The sequence below is a fragment of the Myotis brandtii genome, unplaced genomic scaffold (genome assembly GCF_000412655.1).
Source record: "Myotis brandtii unplaced genomic scaffold, ASM41265v1 scaffold115, whole genome shotgun sequence".
Classification (NCBI taxonomy): Eukaryota; Metazoa; Chordata; class Mammalia; order Chiroptera; family Vespertilionidae; genus Myotis; species Myotis brandtii.
In genome coordinates this window covers 21,690,053-21,703,933 of record NW_005353967.1, presented here as the reverse complement: position 1 = coordinate 21,703,933, position 13,881 = coordinate 21,690,053, and the positions used below count along the sequence as shown (strand labels likewise).

At 37.0% G+C, this 13,881-nt stretch overlaps 1 protein-coding gene across 2 annotated transcripts in view; it reads right to left on the bottom strand.

Annotated features, from left to right (window-relative positions):
• ATG10 (autophagy related 10) overlaps positions 1 to 13,881 on the bottom strand; it is a 192,833-nt gene that overhangs the window by 50,489 nt on the left and 128,463 nt on the right. For both annotated transcript variants that reach the window (XM_005858107.2, XM_005858108.2), the window contains one exon: positions 1,145 to 1,242. In XM_005858107.2, the coding sequence (XP_005858169.1) occupies positions 1,145 to 1,242 (98 nt within the window). The remainder of the gene's footprint in view (positions 1 to 1,144; positions 1,243 to 13,881) is intronic.

Below are 13,881 nucleotides of genomic sequence, written 5' to 3'. Positions count from 1 at the left end.
CCATTTGTAATCATTGTCAAATGCTACTTATAAAATGCTAAGGATTCTTATGTTGATTGGGAGGTAAACTATCATTATTATGATCAAACACATAAGAGGGCATAAAAATGTTAATGGTTGATAAAGTCATTTTTAAAGGAAGCTTTGATTAAGCTTAACAGAGCCTTGGAAAAATAAGATTTTGATATAAGAAAAAATTATATTTAAGGAGACTATGATTGGATGCAAGGTGATGAGTATTTTTAAATTTGTAAAATAATTAACTGCTGATTTTAGCAAGGCAGCTATAATGACAGAAATGATTGACATCTATTTTATCTACTTTTGCAAATCTACTTTTTATATGTACTTTTGCAGATCTATTTTCTCTGCTTTTTAGATCACTATTGCAAAGCTATTATTAATCAAAAGTTAATTTTTTGCAAATACTCCTATGAGTAAAACTTTGAACATCAGACGTGACACCAGCTAAATCATCTATTTTTTAGTGTATATGCCAATTCAGTTTCTATTCTCGTTTTCTTAATACATTTTTATTGAGCAGCTACTATATTTTAAGGACTGTGCTGGTGCTGGTGTACAGTGAAGAGTAAACAGACATGATCTGTCCACATGACAGCACACCATATAGCGTGAAAGATGGACATTATTTTTTTGAAATATCCAAACATATAATTTAAAATGTGATAAGCACTATGAAAAAAATTACAGATTTTTATGAGAGTTGATAACAGGGAGGCTAAACTAAGACTGGGTCTGGGAAGGTTTGTTATTTTTTTTAATATTTTATTGATTTTTTTACAGAGAGGAAGGGAGAGGGATAGAGAGTTAGAAACATCGATGAGAGAGAAACATCGATCAGCTGCCTCCTGCACCCCCCCCCCACTGGGGATGTGCCCACAACCAAGGTACATGCCCTTGACCGGAATCGAACCCAGGACCCTTGAGTCCGAAAACCGACGCTCTATCCACTGAGCCAAACCGGTTCTGGCAGGTTTGTTATTTTTAAGGAAACTGTCTTAGACTTGAAGCTTGTAAGTAGGTAGAAGAGTGAGATAGGAAAAAGAATAGGGAAGAGAGAACTAGGTAAAAAGGTGAGCAGAGAGAAAGCATCATGTATAATAACATGAGAATACTCTCTAACCTGTTGGGTAATGGTGTCCCAGGGGCCCTGCTGCAGCCGCGTCTTGTAGCACTCGTGGACTCCTTCCCATATGTCCTTCAGAGACAAGGGTCTCCCATCTGCAGAAGAGCATGGGGAAGACCCACAGTTAGTAATCCGTGTGACAGTGGTGCTTGGTGTCTATCTAAAACTATCAGAAGAATATTATGACTTTTTAAAAAATCAAAAGAGTGCTATATGAATGACCATCATCTTCCTGAAGGAAACTTAACTATTCACATCTCTCTCCTTTGTAATTATCTAGCAGTTAAATTATCTGCTCATTCAGTGCCTTTATGAATCTGAATCCAAATGTGTTTTAGAGAGAACTAATAGATACAAGCATAGGCAAAGGATCAGATAGACTCCGATAGTCAGAAGGGTGCACTACGGATACCTCTGAAGTCTTAATACTTACTGTAGTCATTAAAATCAGAGACCACACACATGCTTCTTTCACTCTCACTGACCGAGTATCTGTAATGTTCAAATCACTCTGTTGGATACCACAGGGAATAGAGAGAAGGAAAACACACAGTTTCTCCTACTAAGGAGCCTGCCTTCCTGCTAGGGAAACTATGACAAGTGTATGGATAGTGTATCAGTAACTAAAATGCTTGGAGGTCACTGCTAGAGGAAAACTGCAGTCCTCTGACCGTCCAGAGGAGGGGGCCGTAAGTACCCAGTGTGTGTGCAGGTGGAGAAAGGGCTGTCAGGGGTGAAGGGACCTGAGATGAGTAAAAGCTTTAGTGAACAATAATTCCCCTTTTCTTTGTTTGTTAAAACGACTTCACTTATTCACCTATACTCTTAACCACTCAAATAATGTGTTTTATGAAGACCACATGGCAGAAGATAAATAAAATGGAAAAATAGACATCTAAGTTCAGAAAAGGAAGCAGGGAGCGAACCTAAGGACTTCTAAGCACACTCTGCTAGAAAGAAGGTGGCCTGACTGCTAGAATCTAGTGCTACTTGACCCATCCAGAGCTATCACGTCCTCAAGGCTTATGAGTGTGCTGTGTTTCTTAGACAAGTGGTCAATATCATTTAAAGTCATCAGTATAGTAAGTTATTAGACACAAAGAAATACTTGGTTACCAAATGCAACAAAACTTGGGGGGATAATCTACTAAAAAACAAAACTAAACTAAAGGCATTGTATTCAGACTTATAGGGTATAACTGGAGATGTGGAGGTCAGGAGAAAGATTTGGAGCCTGGGCTGAATTTGAATCCTGGTGTTTGCATTTCTTCTCTATGTGGCTGCAAATGAGGATGGTAATTATTTTAAAATCTTGTTCTCATGCGGCTCACATCAGTGAACACACTCAGGACTATGTTAGATACCTAATAAGAGCTAAATAAATATTAGGTGTCTCCTCCCAGCCCCCATTGCACTATTCCAGTAATGCTCAAAGCTGAAAGAGTCCTTTAGAGACCATTATTTCTTAGAATTTTCCTATGTTTCTATACTACGCACATTGTGTTTGATATAGTAATACACTAATACCACAGGCAGAGCATTTCTCATGTTTGACCTGAAAAGTTGAACTTTTCCTCAACCTTTATTTTCAATAAATAGCAATAGAATATTTTGATACATTTTCAATAAGTATCTTCATCTTGGCATTTATCTGGCGGCAGGAGACCATTATCGTGTGATAAATAGTTTTATTCCATTGACATTTCCATGTCTGTAAAATGAACAAGATTTATTCATCCAATTAACATTTGAATGTCATGTTTAGCTACAAGTTAAAAACAAGCTGCCTTCAGTATCTGTGTTATATTGTTTTCTGAACACATTTACAGAGTAGGGCCAAACTTTGCCCTTAAGATAAGCACTACACGTCTTCAAAATATGCACATTCCCGTGTGTGTGTGTGTGTGTGTGTGTGTGTTTATGTTAGAAGAGGAGAATAGGATTTTAAGTACTTCAGTGTCAAACAGCAAATGAAATAATCAAATTATAAAAAGATGACATGCTTTCAAAATAATTTTCAGATGTCGAAGTTAGAAGAAATCAAGTTATAAGATAATAGAATGTTAGAGCTGGTACACTTACTAGTTTTATAAATAAGGCAACTAAGGTCTTGGGAAATATGCATCTGCCAAAATGATGCAGCCAGTACTTGACGGCACTAGAGCTGGAGTTCAAGTCTCAGGACTCACAGCTCCATGCTCTCCCTGCTCCTTACTCCACGCTGCCTCTGAAGGCAGAGGCTGCATCTATCCTTTCCCACTGCAGTCCGCCATGTGTTCTCAGCCTCTCGCACATTGCGAATGCTTCATAAATATTCACTGAGTAAGTGGCCAATGAAAGAATGCCTTCCTTAGCTTTATTTCCTCTAAGACAGAGGACGGCTTTGGAGACCTGGAGAAGAATCCTGGCTTAATATCGGCTAATCAATAATGATTTTAATTTTATTCCTGAAAATATTTTTTAGTCAACAATCTAAGGATGAAGTAGGTGGTTTGGATATTCCCACTGTCAAAACCCTGCATACTCTGTGAGGAACAGCCATCCAAATGCACTGGTCAGCAGCACAGCAACAATATGGAGAGACCCAAAACAAAGGTTATAGAATATTGTCATCAGATTTGATGCTAGAATTGAGGTGATGTGCCATAAGTTTTCAAACAACACTAAATTTAGGGGGGGGGGAAGATATAATACCTTCGAATACAGGAATAAAAAATGATCTGGTCAACTTAGAATAACAACCACAGGAGTGAATAATTTCAAAACATAAAAAATGCATGGCACTCCTATATGCATGTTAATAAGAGTGCTACTTACCAGTTGCTATGAAGAGAACAGTGTATTTTGTGAATAGATGTGACTTTGTTCTCTATCGCATTTACAGAACCATTTTAAAACACATGTATTAATGGTAGTTCAATGAGTGCGTGTGTAAGCTACCTTGACAAGAGTGTCAACCTCTCCAGTTTCTGCTGACCATTTACACGGTAGAAGATCTGGGTAATATAGCTTTGTCTCTCTCACATACAGATACAACAAAAATGATTTTAAAAAGGATAATGTGGATTCCTTTCCTGAGGCTTCATCATTTGTTTGCTTAGTCATAGCTCACACCTTCATGATCAAAGACATACAAGAGTTAGTTTTGCCTTCTTTAATACACCAAGTAATTTTTTTAACCTAATCAGCAATATCTTCATCCATGCCATACACTACTGACACCTAAAATATATTCAAATATGATTGTGGCTAATTATTCCAAAAACAAAATGGAGCTTTCAGAAATCCCAATGAAATCATTGCACTGAGTTAGTCAAACATATAAAGAACCACTTCACAAAATAGAGCTTAAATATGGCAGACATTTTAAGAATGTTGTAATATTGTATCTATTCTGTCTATATACAAACCTTTAGCTTAAGTTAAAATGTGGGCATAAACAAGTACTTGCTTAAGCTCATGTAACACATCATATGCCTTCATGTTCAGTTCAAAATATCTTCAATCAGAAACTTTAAGCCCTGTTAAGAGAGTCTATTTTTTCTGTCTGGCCTCAGTCAGAGGAGACATAAGCATACTCAATCAACAACTCTCTAGTTTCAGACCCTAGATATTCGATAGCACCAATTTGAACATGTTTAGAAATCTCATTAATCACACTGAGGCTGAGAAGCTCAGTATAATCCCTTGCATTCTTGAAAAAGTGAAACAGAAGCCAAAACAATTTCAGAAGTAGCCCACAAAGTGAGCACGGTAAATTAAGGTAATTTATTTCACAATAAGCATTTACTGCGTCCCTACTATGTGTCTCTATCACCTGAAATGATACTACACATTTCAGTTAAAGGAATGTTCTGTCAACAACCTAAAATGTCAATGACAAAACAAGAAGAGACATTGGATGAAAAATGGAATAATTAAAAAGTACAATCTTTAGCAACTGCCAGTAGCATTTAATTTAACATTTTCATATAAAATCTCTCGATTGAATAATAACCTACATGTCAAGTGATCTATATATTACTCAAAATGTGCAGCTTTCTAAATTAAATTTCTCAAGGTTATTAGTTTTCATGAACCAAATAACAATGTGAAATATTTCACTAGCACTACCTAACTCCAGTACAAGCACACTGAAGTAACCTTTATCTTATTGTGCGTGGTTTCACTAGGGCTCATAACTCCTGAAATGAAGATTACAGAAAGTATAAATTATTTAGAGTAAGTTTAAGAATAATGTTCTGAATGTGGTCACTAGAAATAAAAAGAGTGGGTTTTTCACAATGAAATATGCCATTATTCAGTATATTGTCTCCAAGAGTGCTTGAAGAATATAAAAATTCATGTCATACTCCACAGTAAGACAGTGATGATGCTCCACCAAAGGGGAAAATTCATTTTTGCTTCAGTGAGAAAATTACATTGTGATATGAAATGAGTGTTAATTGTTCATGTGCATTCATATCAGCTACTGTGCTGGCTAATTCTGCAATTTTTATTTATCCCTACATACATTGTTTAGCATTTTGTATCTCTCTTAATCTTAGGAAATATGAATAAAAAATTCCTCAAATATAGATTCTTTTTACTTATGTATGGCATCAATTAATTGACTTGTGTTCCTTAAGTTTTAGTTGTTATTTGAATGACAGCGTCATGCAGTAAAAAAAAAAATGTGGGGGGGGGCATAGAGTTTGAGCCTCAACTCCTTAGTTTTCCATGTACCCTTGAATGCATCATTGAACTTTTCTGAGCACTCAATTTTTACACCTGGGCATGAGATAATAACAGTTCCTACCTTACAAGGTTATGTGAGGATCAAGATACATAACTCAGCCAGCACTGTTGAAAGGTACTATGTGTCAAGCCTCATTTTATGTATTAGCTCACAATCCTCAAAACTCTATGAAGTTGGTCTTATTATTGTTATCTCAAATTGGTGGCAGTTTTTACCTGTCTTGTGGTCCTTAACATATTCTTCTTGTTACAGTGAATTTCAGATGATGAAAGAAAGGAAACAAAGTTCAATATGTCCCCCCAAGGTCATAGAGTTAGTAAGTAGTAGAGCCAGGAATCAGAACCAAGGCTTTCCAGCTCCAGACCCTGCACTTTCGCCATTATAATGTATGTCTCCGAACCCAAGAGCTCTTGGTAAACCATAAAGGGATACACACACGTGAGTTGTATCTTTGACCTTGTTGCTGTTGTAACTAGTTGTCTCCACCCACACTGCCTGACCTAGCAGTCTCTAGAATTCTGCCTCTCCTGGTTTTCTTACTGGGCCTGGCCTGTCTTTTCCATCACCGCATGGACAAATCCCAAGTCCAGCAGCCATGGCCTCTCTTGACTACTCCAGCTCAAGGTAATCTCTGCCCTTTGAGCCTTGGTGGCAATTTATTTTAAATCCAGCTTTACTGAGATAGAATGAACATATAACATCGTGGAAGTTTAAGGTATACAACATGATGATTTCATATACATAAATATTGGGAAATGACTGCCTCAATAACGTTAGTTAATACATTCATTACCTCACATAGTTACCTTTTTCTGGTGTGTGTGTAGTGGGAACTTTTTAAAAAAATCTACTCTCTTAATAACTTTCATGTATACAATACAGTATTATTAACTATTCACTATGCTGTACATTACATCCCCAGAACTTACTCATCTTAGGGCTGAAAACGTATACCCTTTGACCAACATTTCCCCATTTTCCCTATCCTCCAGCCTCTGGCAAACACCAATCTACTCTCTGCCTGGTGGCAATTTTTAGCTCTCTTGTTCATATTCTTCTTGTTACAGTGAATTTCAGACCTGGCTTTTTCCCCTTGCTAGACTGAAAGCTCTCTGAGGGCATCATCCATCTCTGATTTCCTTTACTCATCCCTGCATTCCAAAAACTGCTTCATGCTTTGTGCATAAACATTTTCCAGTGAATGGATAGATGAATAATCTAGAGTAATTAGCACTATTACTACTAATAATAAAGACTCGACAATCATGATGAGAAATTCATTAGTTAAGTGTTTCAAGATTATATTTAAGAACTTCATACTTATACAAACCCCATGGTATTAAGTAGATGAAAATACTATGGATATTTGATTTTCAGTATTCAAACATACTTCCAATTTGGGAGAGAAATTCCAAAATAAATGGAAGACAGAGCCCCATTCTGCACCACTAACGCCCAACAGAGGCATTTCCTCATCTTGTCATTCTTAATGCCTTCAGTTGACTCTATGATCTAACCTTCCAATAAGTCCTTTTCTGCTTATCATAGTTGGGTTCAATTATTTGCCACCAAATATACCTAACTAATATTGTCCTAATAAATGGTTTAAAACTCTTGCCTATTAATAATCTACATTCCAAATTATCAGCCCCAATTTTTAAAATGTTAAATATTTGCTTAGTAATTTTGAGTAGAAAATAAATGTAAGTTGTCTTTAAATCACATGATGAAGTTTATGAATGTTATAATCTACTAGTGGCCCGGCGCATGAATTCGTGCACATTGAAAGGAAATTACTTAGAGGAAACATTTTAATATCGCTATTCGCCCTTTCTCTATAATAGAAGTGTCAACCAAATTCACGATCAACAATGACAGATGGAAACACACAAGTGCGACTGGCGCCAGCGAGAGCTTTATATGTATCACATATGTGCGCGTCAACTTAGCAGGCCTTTTATATGTATAGAATAAACTTGCTTAATTAGACCTGCTTTTTGATTTAGCTAAATTTTTTCCAGCCCAGTGAAGCACCCCAACTTCTCTTTCAGGTAATTGTCAGCAACACAGCAGTAAATATCAACACGAAGCAGATTATTATTGTAGATCATGCAGGGAGAACAAAGGATAAAATATTTAATGGCAACTGCAGCAGTGTTTGACTATATTCTGCATAGTGAGAAAACCTGAAGTCATTTTCAAGTTCCACCATTTTTTACTTTTTTTCAGTCAGGCCAAGTTTCTAAGCTTTCTAAATCTCCATTTTCCAGTTAATGAAAAGAAAATAGGATTCCACTGAGTCTGATTCCTATCTACGTACTCCAGGACTTCTGTGAGGATCAAATGAGATGAGGCACGGGAAAACACTTCACAGACATTTTGTTAAAGTATAAAATGTTTGCACCTGGCTATAAAGCAAGTTGTGTTCCTGGGCTGAAGAAACTGCAAGGAGGCTAGTCGTCACTAGGGAGAGGAAGCCAGGCTTTGCTATGTGATGTCATTACCCGGTACCCACAGCGACTGTTAAGGGCTGGCCATGGGGCATTGACAGTGTCGGCTACAATTTAGTTGGGTGTCGCTCTGGGGTGGTGGCGGGGCCTGTGTCCCTCTTGAGAGAAGCCAAGTGTTGCTTTGTTGGCCAGGTCCACGCTGCTGTTTCTCTATAAATGGTAAGTGTGCTTCATGGCAGCTCCTGTATTGAGCGTCTGCCCCTTGGTGGTCAATGCGCATCATAGCAACCAGTCAGAAGGTGGGAAGGACACTTAGCATATTAGCCTTTTATATAGATAGATTTTTATGAGAAAAATGCCCAGCATACAACACGAAGAGGAATAATTTTGAGTCACTTGAAACTGTCCATACACTGTGTTAAGAAACCTATAATAATGCACGATGCTGTAACTTCTCATTTAAATTAAATTAAACACTTAACCTGGCAGAAGTACATACAAGCCCTTCTTGAGAAATCAGAAAATGTCCCAAGAGAACATTAGGTTCACAGGACACCCCAGACATCAATTCTAAGATACCACTATTCATCAGGACTCTGAGGACCACACCACAAGGTACATAACACTGCGTCTGCTGCTGGTTCTAAAGCAGAAGACATTCTACTTTCAGTCCTATTCAAAGTATCCCGAGGTTTTGATCCAGCTTGTTGGTCTGACACCCCAGCACTCAGCATTTTGGATTTCTGGCTCTGTTCATACCTCCTTACTCCCGGAACATGGACCTCTTACGCCTGTAGCTGCATCTTGACTACCCCTATTCCACCACCAACCCAAGGAGAATGCAGTCTCCACTTTCTCAGCATAACACCTAGTACATGAACTCGAATAACGCTATGACTTTAAAGGAGGAGAAAAGCAGTAAACTAGTTTCAAGCTGTGCAGTGATTTTTTTCAGCATATTTTTAAAATAGGCTAATGAGTTTTTGTGCTATGCACACAGTAGGCAGTCATGTATGTTTTAATAGATTTTTCAAACAGGGCTGATTTTTCCAAGAGTAAGCAAATAAATGTTTCTTCCAGTACCACAAACAGACATTAATCCAGGAAAGCGAAAGTATAGTCTCTTGCAAGTAAGGGAATAAATCATGTCCTCTTTCTGGCCTTGGGATCCATTTAAAATGTGTTGCTTTCTGTGTATGTGGTGTTTTTTAAAAAAATATGTTTTTATTAATTTCAGAGAGAGGAAGGGAGAGGGAGAGAGAGAGAGAAACATCAATGAGAAAGAATCATTGATCAGCTGCTTTCTGCATGCCCCCCACTGGGGATCGAATCTGAAACCTGGGCATGTGCCCTGACGGGGAATCCAACCATGACCTCCTAGTTCACAGGTCGACACTCAACCACTGAGCCACACCAGCCAGGAGTATGTGGTGTTTTATACTAACATAGATCCCTGCAGTTTTGTTTCACATTTCTCTGACACCTTTTCTTTAACACACTTTTAAATCAGGGCTTGATTTTTCAATGAGATTCTTTTCCTATCATATGTTCCAACCCAGCATCCTACTTCTACCCTAATTCCCCATAATGTTTCAAACATTTACATGATTGAACAAATACTGTACTTTTCATTAAAGTTCCTCTATTATTTCGACTTTTCAGTTTGAGTATATTTGTATTAATTAAATAAATTTTCATTATTTTTCTTAATAACTTTCACTGCTTGCTCTTCAAATTTCACTTCAATCCCTAGAATCTCTTTTTAATCTGCCCAAATTCATGTTCCATTTCATTACAATGTCTGGCTAGATTTACTAACTACTTACATAAATATAAGTGGCATATATGAACTTTTTGAAGCAATCTCTACAATCACATAAGACTCTAAATTAAATCATTTGTCAAACTATTTTCTATTTTCTGCTCATTGTAATAATTAACTAGAATCATTTTTGCCTCAATCTTTAAGTACCTCTCTAATCTACTTTTTTTTTTTACTTTGTTCAACAAGCTGCTTTCACTCTCACTCTTTTGGCAATAATAATTTTTCCCTGAAAATATGTTCTTTCTATCTCATTTTCTCTAAGAGGTTATTATTTTAAAAATTTTAATACAATGCTAACAATACAGAAAGAGCCAAACTCATTTTACTAAAATTTCATTCTCCATGATTTATTTTCATCTTCATTTATTCCTCTGTTTTACTCAGTCATATTTTCTGTTGTAGGAAATCCCTCCTCTGGTCCCATTCACTTCCGCTCAGTCTCTTTCAATCCAATCCCTTCCCATCCATGATCTCATCCATAATTTGATCTCAAATACCTTTCAACCATATCTTCCACAATTCATCTTAAGAAAACCCTACTGCAATCTGGCCTCTCCCTCTCCCCCAAATATGCCACATTCCCTCCAGCCTACAGTTGGGCACTTGCCCTTCTCCCCTTTTCCAGCTTCTTTTCCCAGTTTCTTCAGAAAAGCCAACCTGCTACCTTCCCTTGCAGGTCGTTGGACAGAGGTATGGATTTTATTTTTATTCTCTAACTTCCTCCAACCCCCATTATTCCTGTGTCCCTATCATTCTCTTCTTTGCATTTCAAAGGCCTCCTCTTGTTCCAAAGCATGGACAAGCCTCTGCCTCCTCCTCCTTGATGAGTGATGCACTGTTCTCATCCTAAACTTTCCATTATTTGTCCTTTGTGCTGGCCTTTATCTTAGTTTGGTTCATGCTGCCTTTGAGAAGAAATTATTCTTTGGCTATTTCTTTTGCCCTATTTCTCCATGAGCATCCTTCAGGCATATAACAAGTGGACAGATCTTCCACATAAAATATCTGGGTTACATTTTTAATTCTATACCCTTACTCCCTGGGCCAATAATAGAATGGATCTACAGAAAGAACAGACATTCAGTTGTTGAATGGGAGAAATGTTTCCCTCCTAGAAATTATTCTTTGGCTATTTCTTTTGCCCTATTTCTCCATGAGCATCCTTCAGGCATATAACAAGTGGACAGATCTTCCACATAAAATATCTGGGTTACATTTTTAATTCTATACCCTTACTCCCTGGACCAATAATAGAATGGATCTACAGAAAGAACAGACATTCAGTTGTTGAATGGTAGAAATGTTTCCTTCCTTATTCAAAAGCAACTCATCTGACTAATTAAAGAAATATGTCAAAAATGGTTCCCAAGAAGAACCCATATGTCAGCCCAAGAGTTAACTATTTTGAAAATGAGAAGAACCACTTGGTCTATTTTTCAATAGAGATTGAGAACAAAGGAAAAAAAGAGGAACAAAGAAGAAATAAATCAGAATTCAAGCTGAAATATTGAAATCTCTAGCTATGTCAGTGAAATGGGGAAAATATATGAGCTTAGAACTGTAGTGAGGTCAAAGCCAGTAGGTATATGTAAGGTTTTTACCACGTTTCTGTTTTCCATCAGCTTTTGACTAAAGCCATGTCCCTAAAAGGGAAGATGAGACTTTAAAAGGTGATGGAATAATGAGTAGATAGAAGCCTTTGGCATGTTACAAATAATTTAAAATACTGTTGTGTACTTAGAAAATAGGAAAGAAAAAACAACAACCAGTGGGCACTGACATCAGTGCTTTGTGAGAACGGACTTCAGAAACTACAAAGCACTATTCAAGGCTCGTTATTACTACTTGACAGAAGTGCAAATGCCTCTCACCCACTGCTGGATAATAAATGGTGTTAAGTATGTCCCACTACCTCTCCCAAACCCATAATGACAAGAGTAATCAGGGGGAAAGGAACAATGGAAAGAACATATGTGTTCTTGTAAATGCATGTTACCCCCTACAAAACTGAGCTCCTGTAGACTCACGTAGTAGAAATGAGAGGCACCCAGAAGCAGAATCTGTCTCAGCATAGCTGTCTGCATAAAAGATCAAGTAAAAAAGTGTTAATATAAGCAAGGCAGCTGCTCTGTTGGTTTGGAGGCCCACCTTTGAGTCTTCAGGACTTTTCATTCTCCTTAGTCAACTAATCCTATAATCTCTGAGAAATATCAGACTAAAGAGTAACAATATATAGGTGGTTTGGGTCCTGGGTCTCCTGGAGACAACAGCATTAATTCCTCCCATATAAACACACCATAGCAGTTCAATTAGGGCACCATCACAAATGATTAGAAATTCCTCATTGGTTCATTCAATAAACACCTGCTGATACTGAACCACAGTTGATATTGTGGGTATCAAAATGTCTTACTCATTTTGTAAGTACCCAATATTAATTTTCTTCTTCTCTCTTTTTAACTGAAAACTTTAACTTCTAGCTTACCATTTTATAGGGAACAGGGAACAAGTAAATAAGTCTGTTGTGGTGCAACTTGTAACATGATATATGATATGATGCAATGTGATATGTTATGTGTGATTTGATACAATATGTCATGGAGTGACAAGAGCAAGTGGCATGTTAGCTGAGTCTTAGGCAATAGTTGGCCTAGTGGACACAACAATATAAAGAAATAAGAGATAATTACAGTCCAATGGCTTTGCATCTCAAGAAACAAAATAAAGATTTCTTCTGGAATCTAAGCCAGTTGATTTTTAAAAAGGTACTATCAGTTGAAATGGAAATACTTATTATTTGCTTTTCCTAAAAAAGAGCGGTATTAGAAGAAAATTAAGAGCAAGCTAGAGAAACTAATTTTTAATAGCAATCAAATGCAAAAGAAATTCTAAATATCTGCCAAAAACAAGGCTAACTGAACTATTTTTGAAGCAACAAAAAAAAGACCCCTGGGCGAGAAATTTTATAGTCATCCTCCTTTCTAGGTCGAACTCTTTTAGAATGAGACAAAGAAAAATCTGGACCTGGAATAAGGGGAAGATGCTAGGAATCTAGTCACCACACTGACAGAGATTTGTTTAACAAACAGATGAAAAGCCAGAGAAATCAGATATCACAGGAAAAGGGAATAGATTGAGGGGAATAAATGAAAAATTATGACTCCAGAGTAAAGGGTGATACATTTTTAGAACACCCATTAAGTTAAGTTAGGTGGAAAAGAGAAAAATCATTAGACTATGATAAAGGAAAGAACTGTTTTTCATGTTTCTCCACAAGAAAACATTCAGTATGCCCTCCAAAGATTAAATTTGATATTTTAATGTGTCTGAACAAGCACTAAATGAATTCTGAAATTAAAGCATTTCTAATACTTATTCTATATAGCACAGAATGGGGAGGGGGAAGAATAAGGAGTGTTTCTGCAGAAAACCAATGACTTGTTTTGGTTTTTCTTTATTAAGCATAATATAGGAAATCTTAAAAGAATATAAATAGAATCCAAGAATGCTAGAGTTTTTGTGTGTGTGGTTTTTTTTAAGAAATGGAAAAGCAACATGCAGAAAAGATCTTAGGAAGTACACAAATTTCATTAAAATGTAATTGGACTTGCAGGAACAATTACCGTGCTATGCAGTAAGGGGAGCTGTTGGCACATAAGAGCAAAGCACACGTATGAGCTCATCCAGCAGCCTCGGCAAGACCCACTTCCAGCGAGAAGCA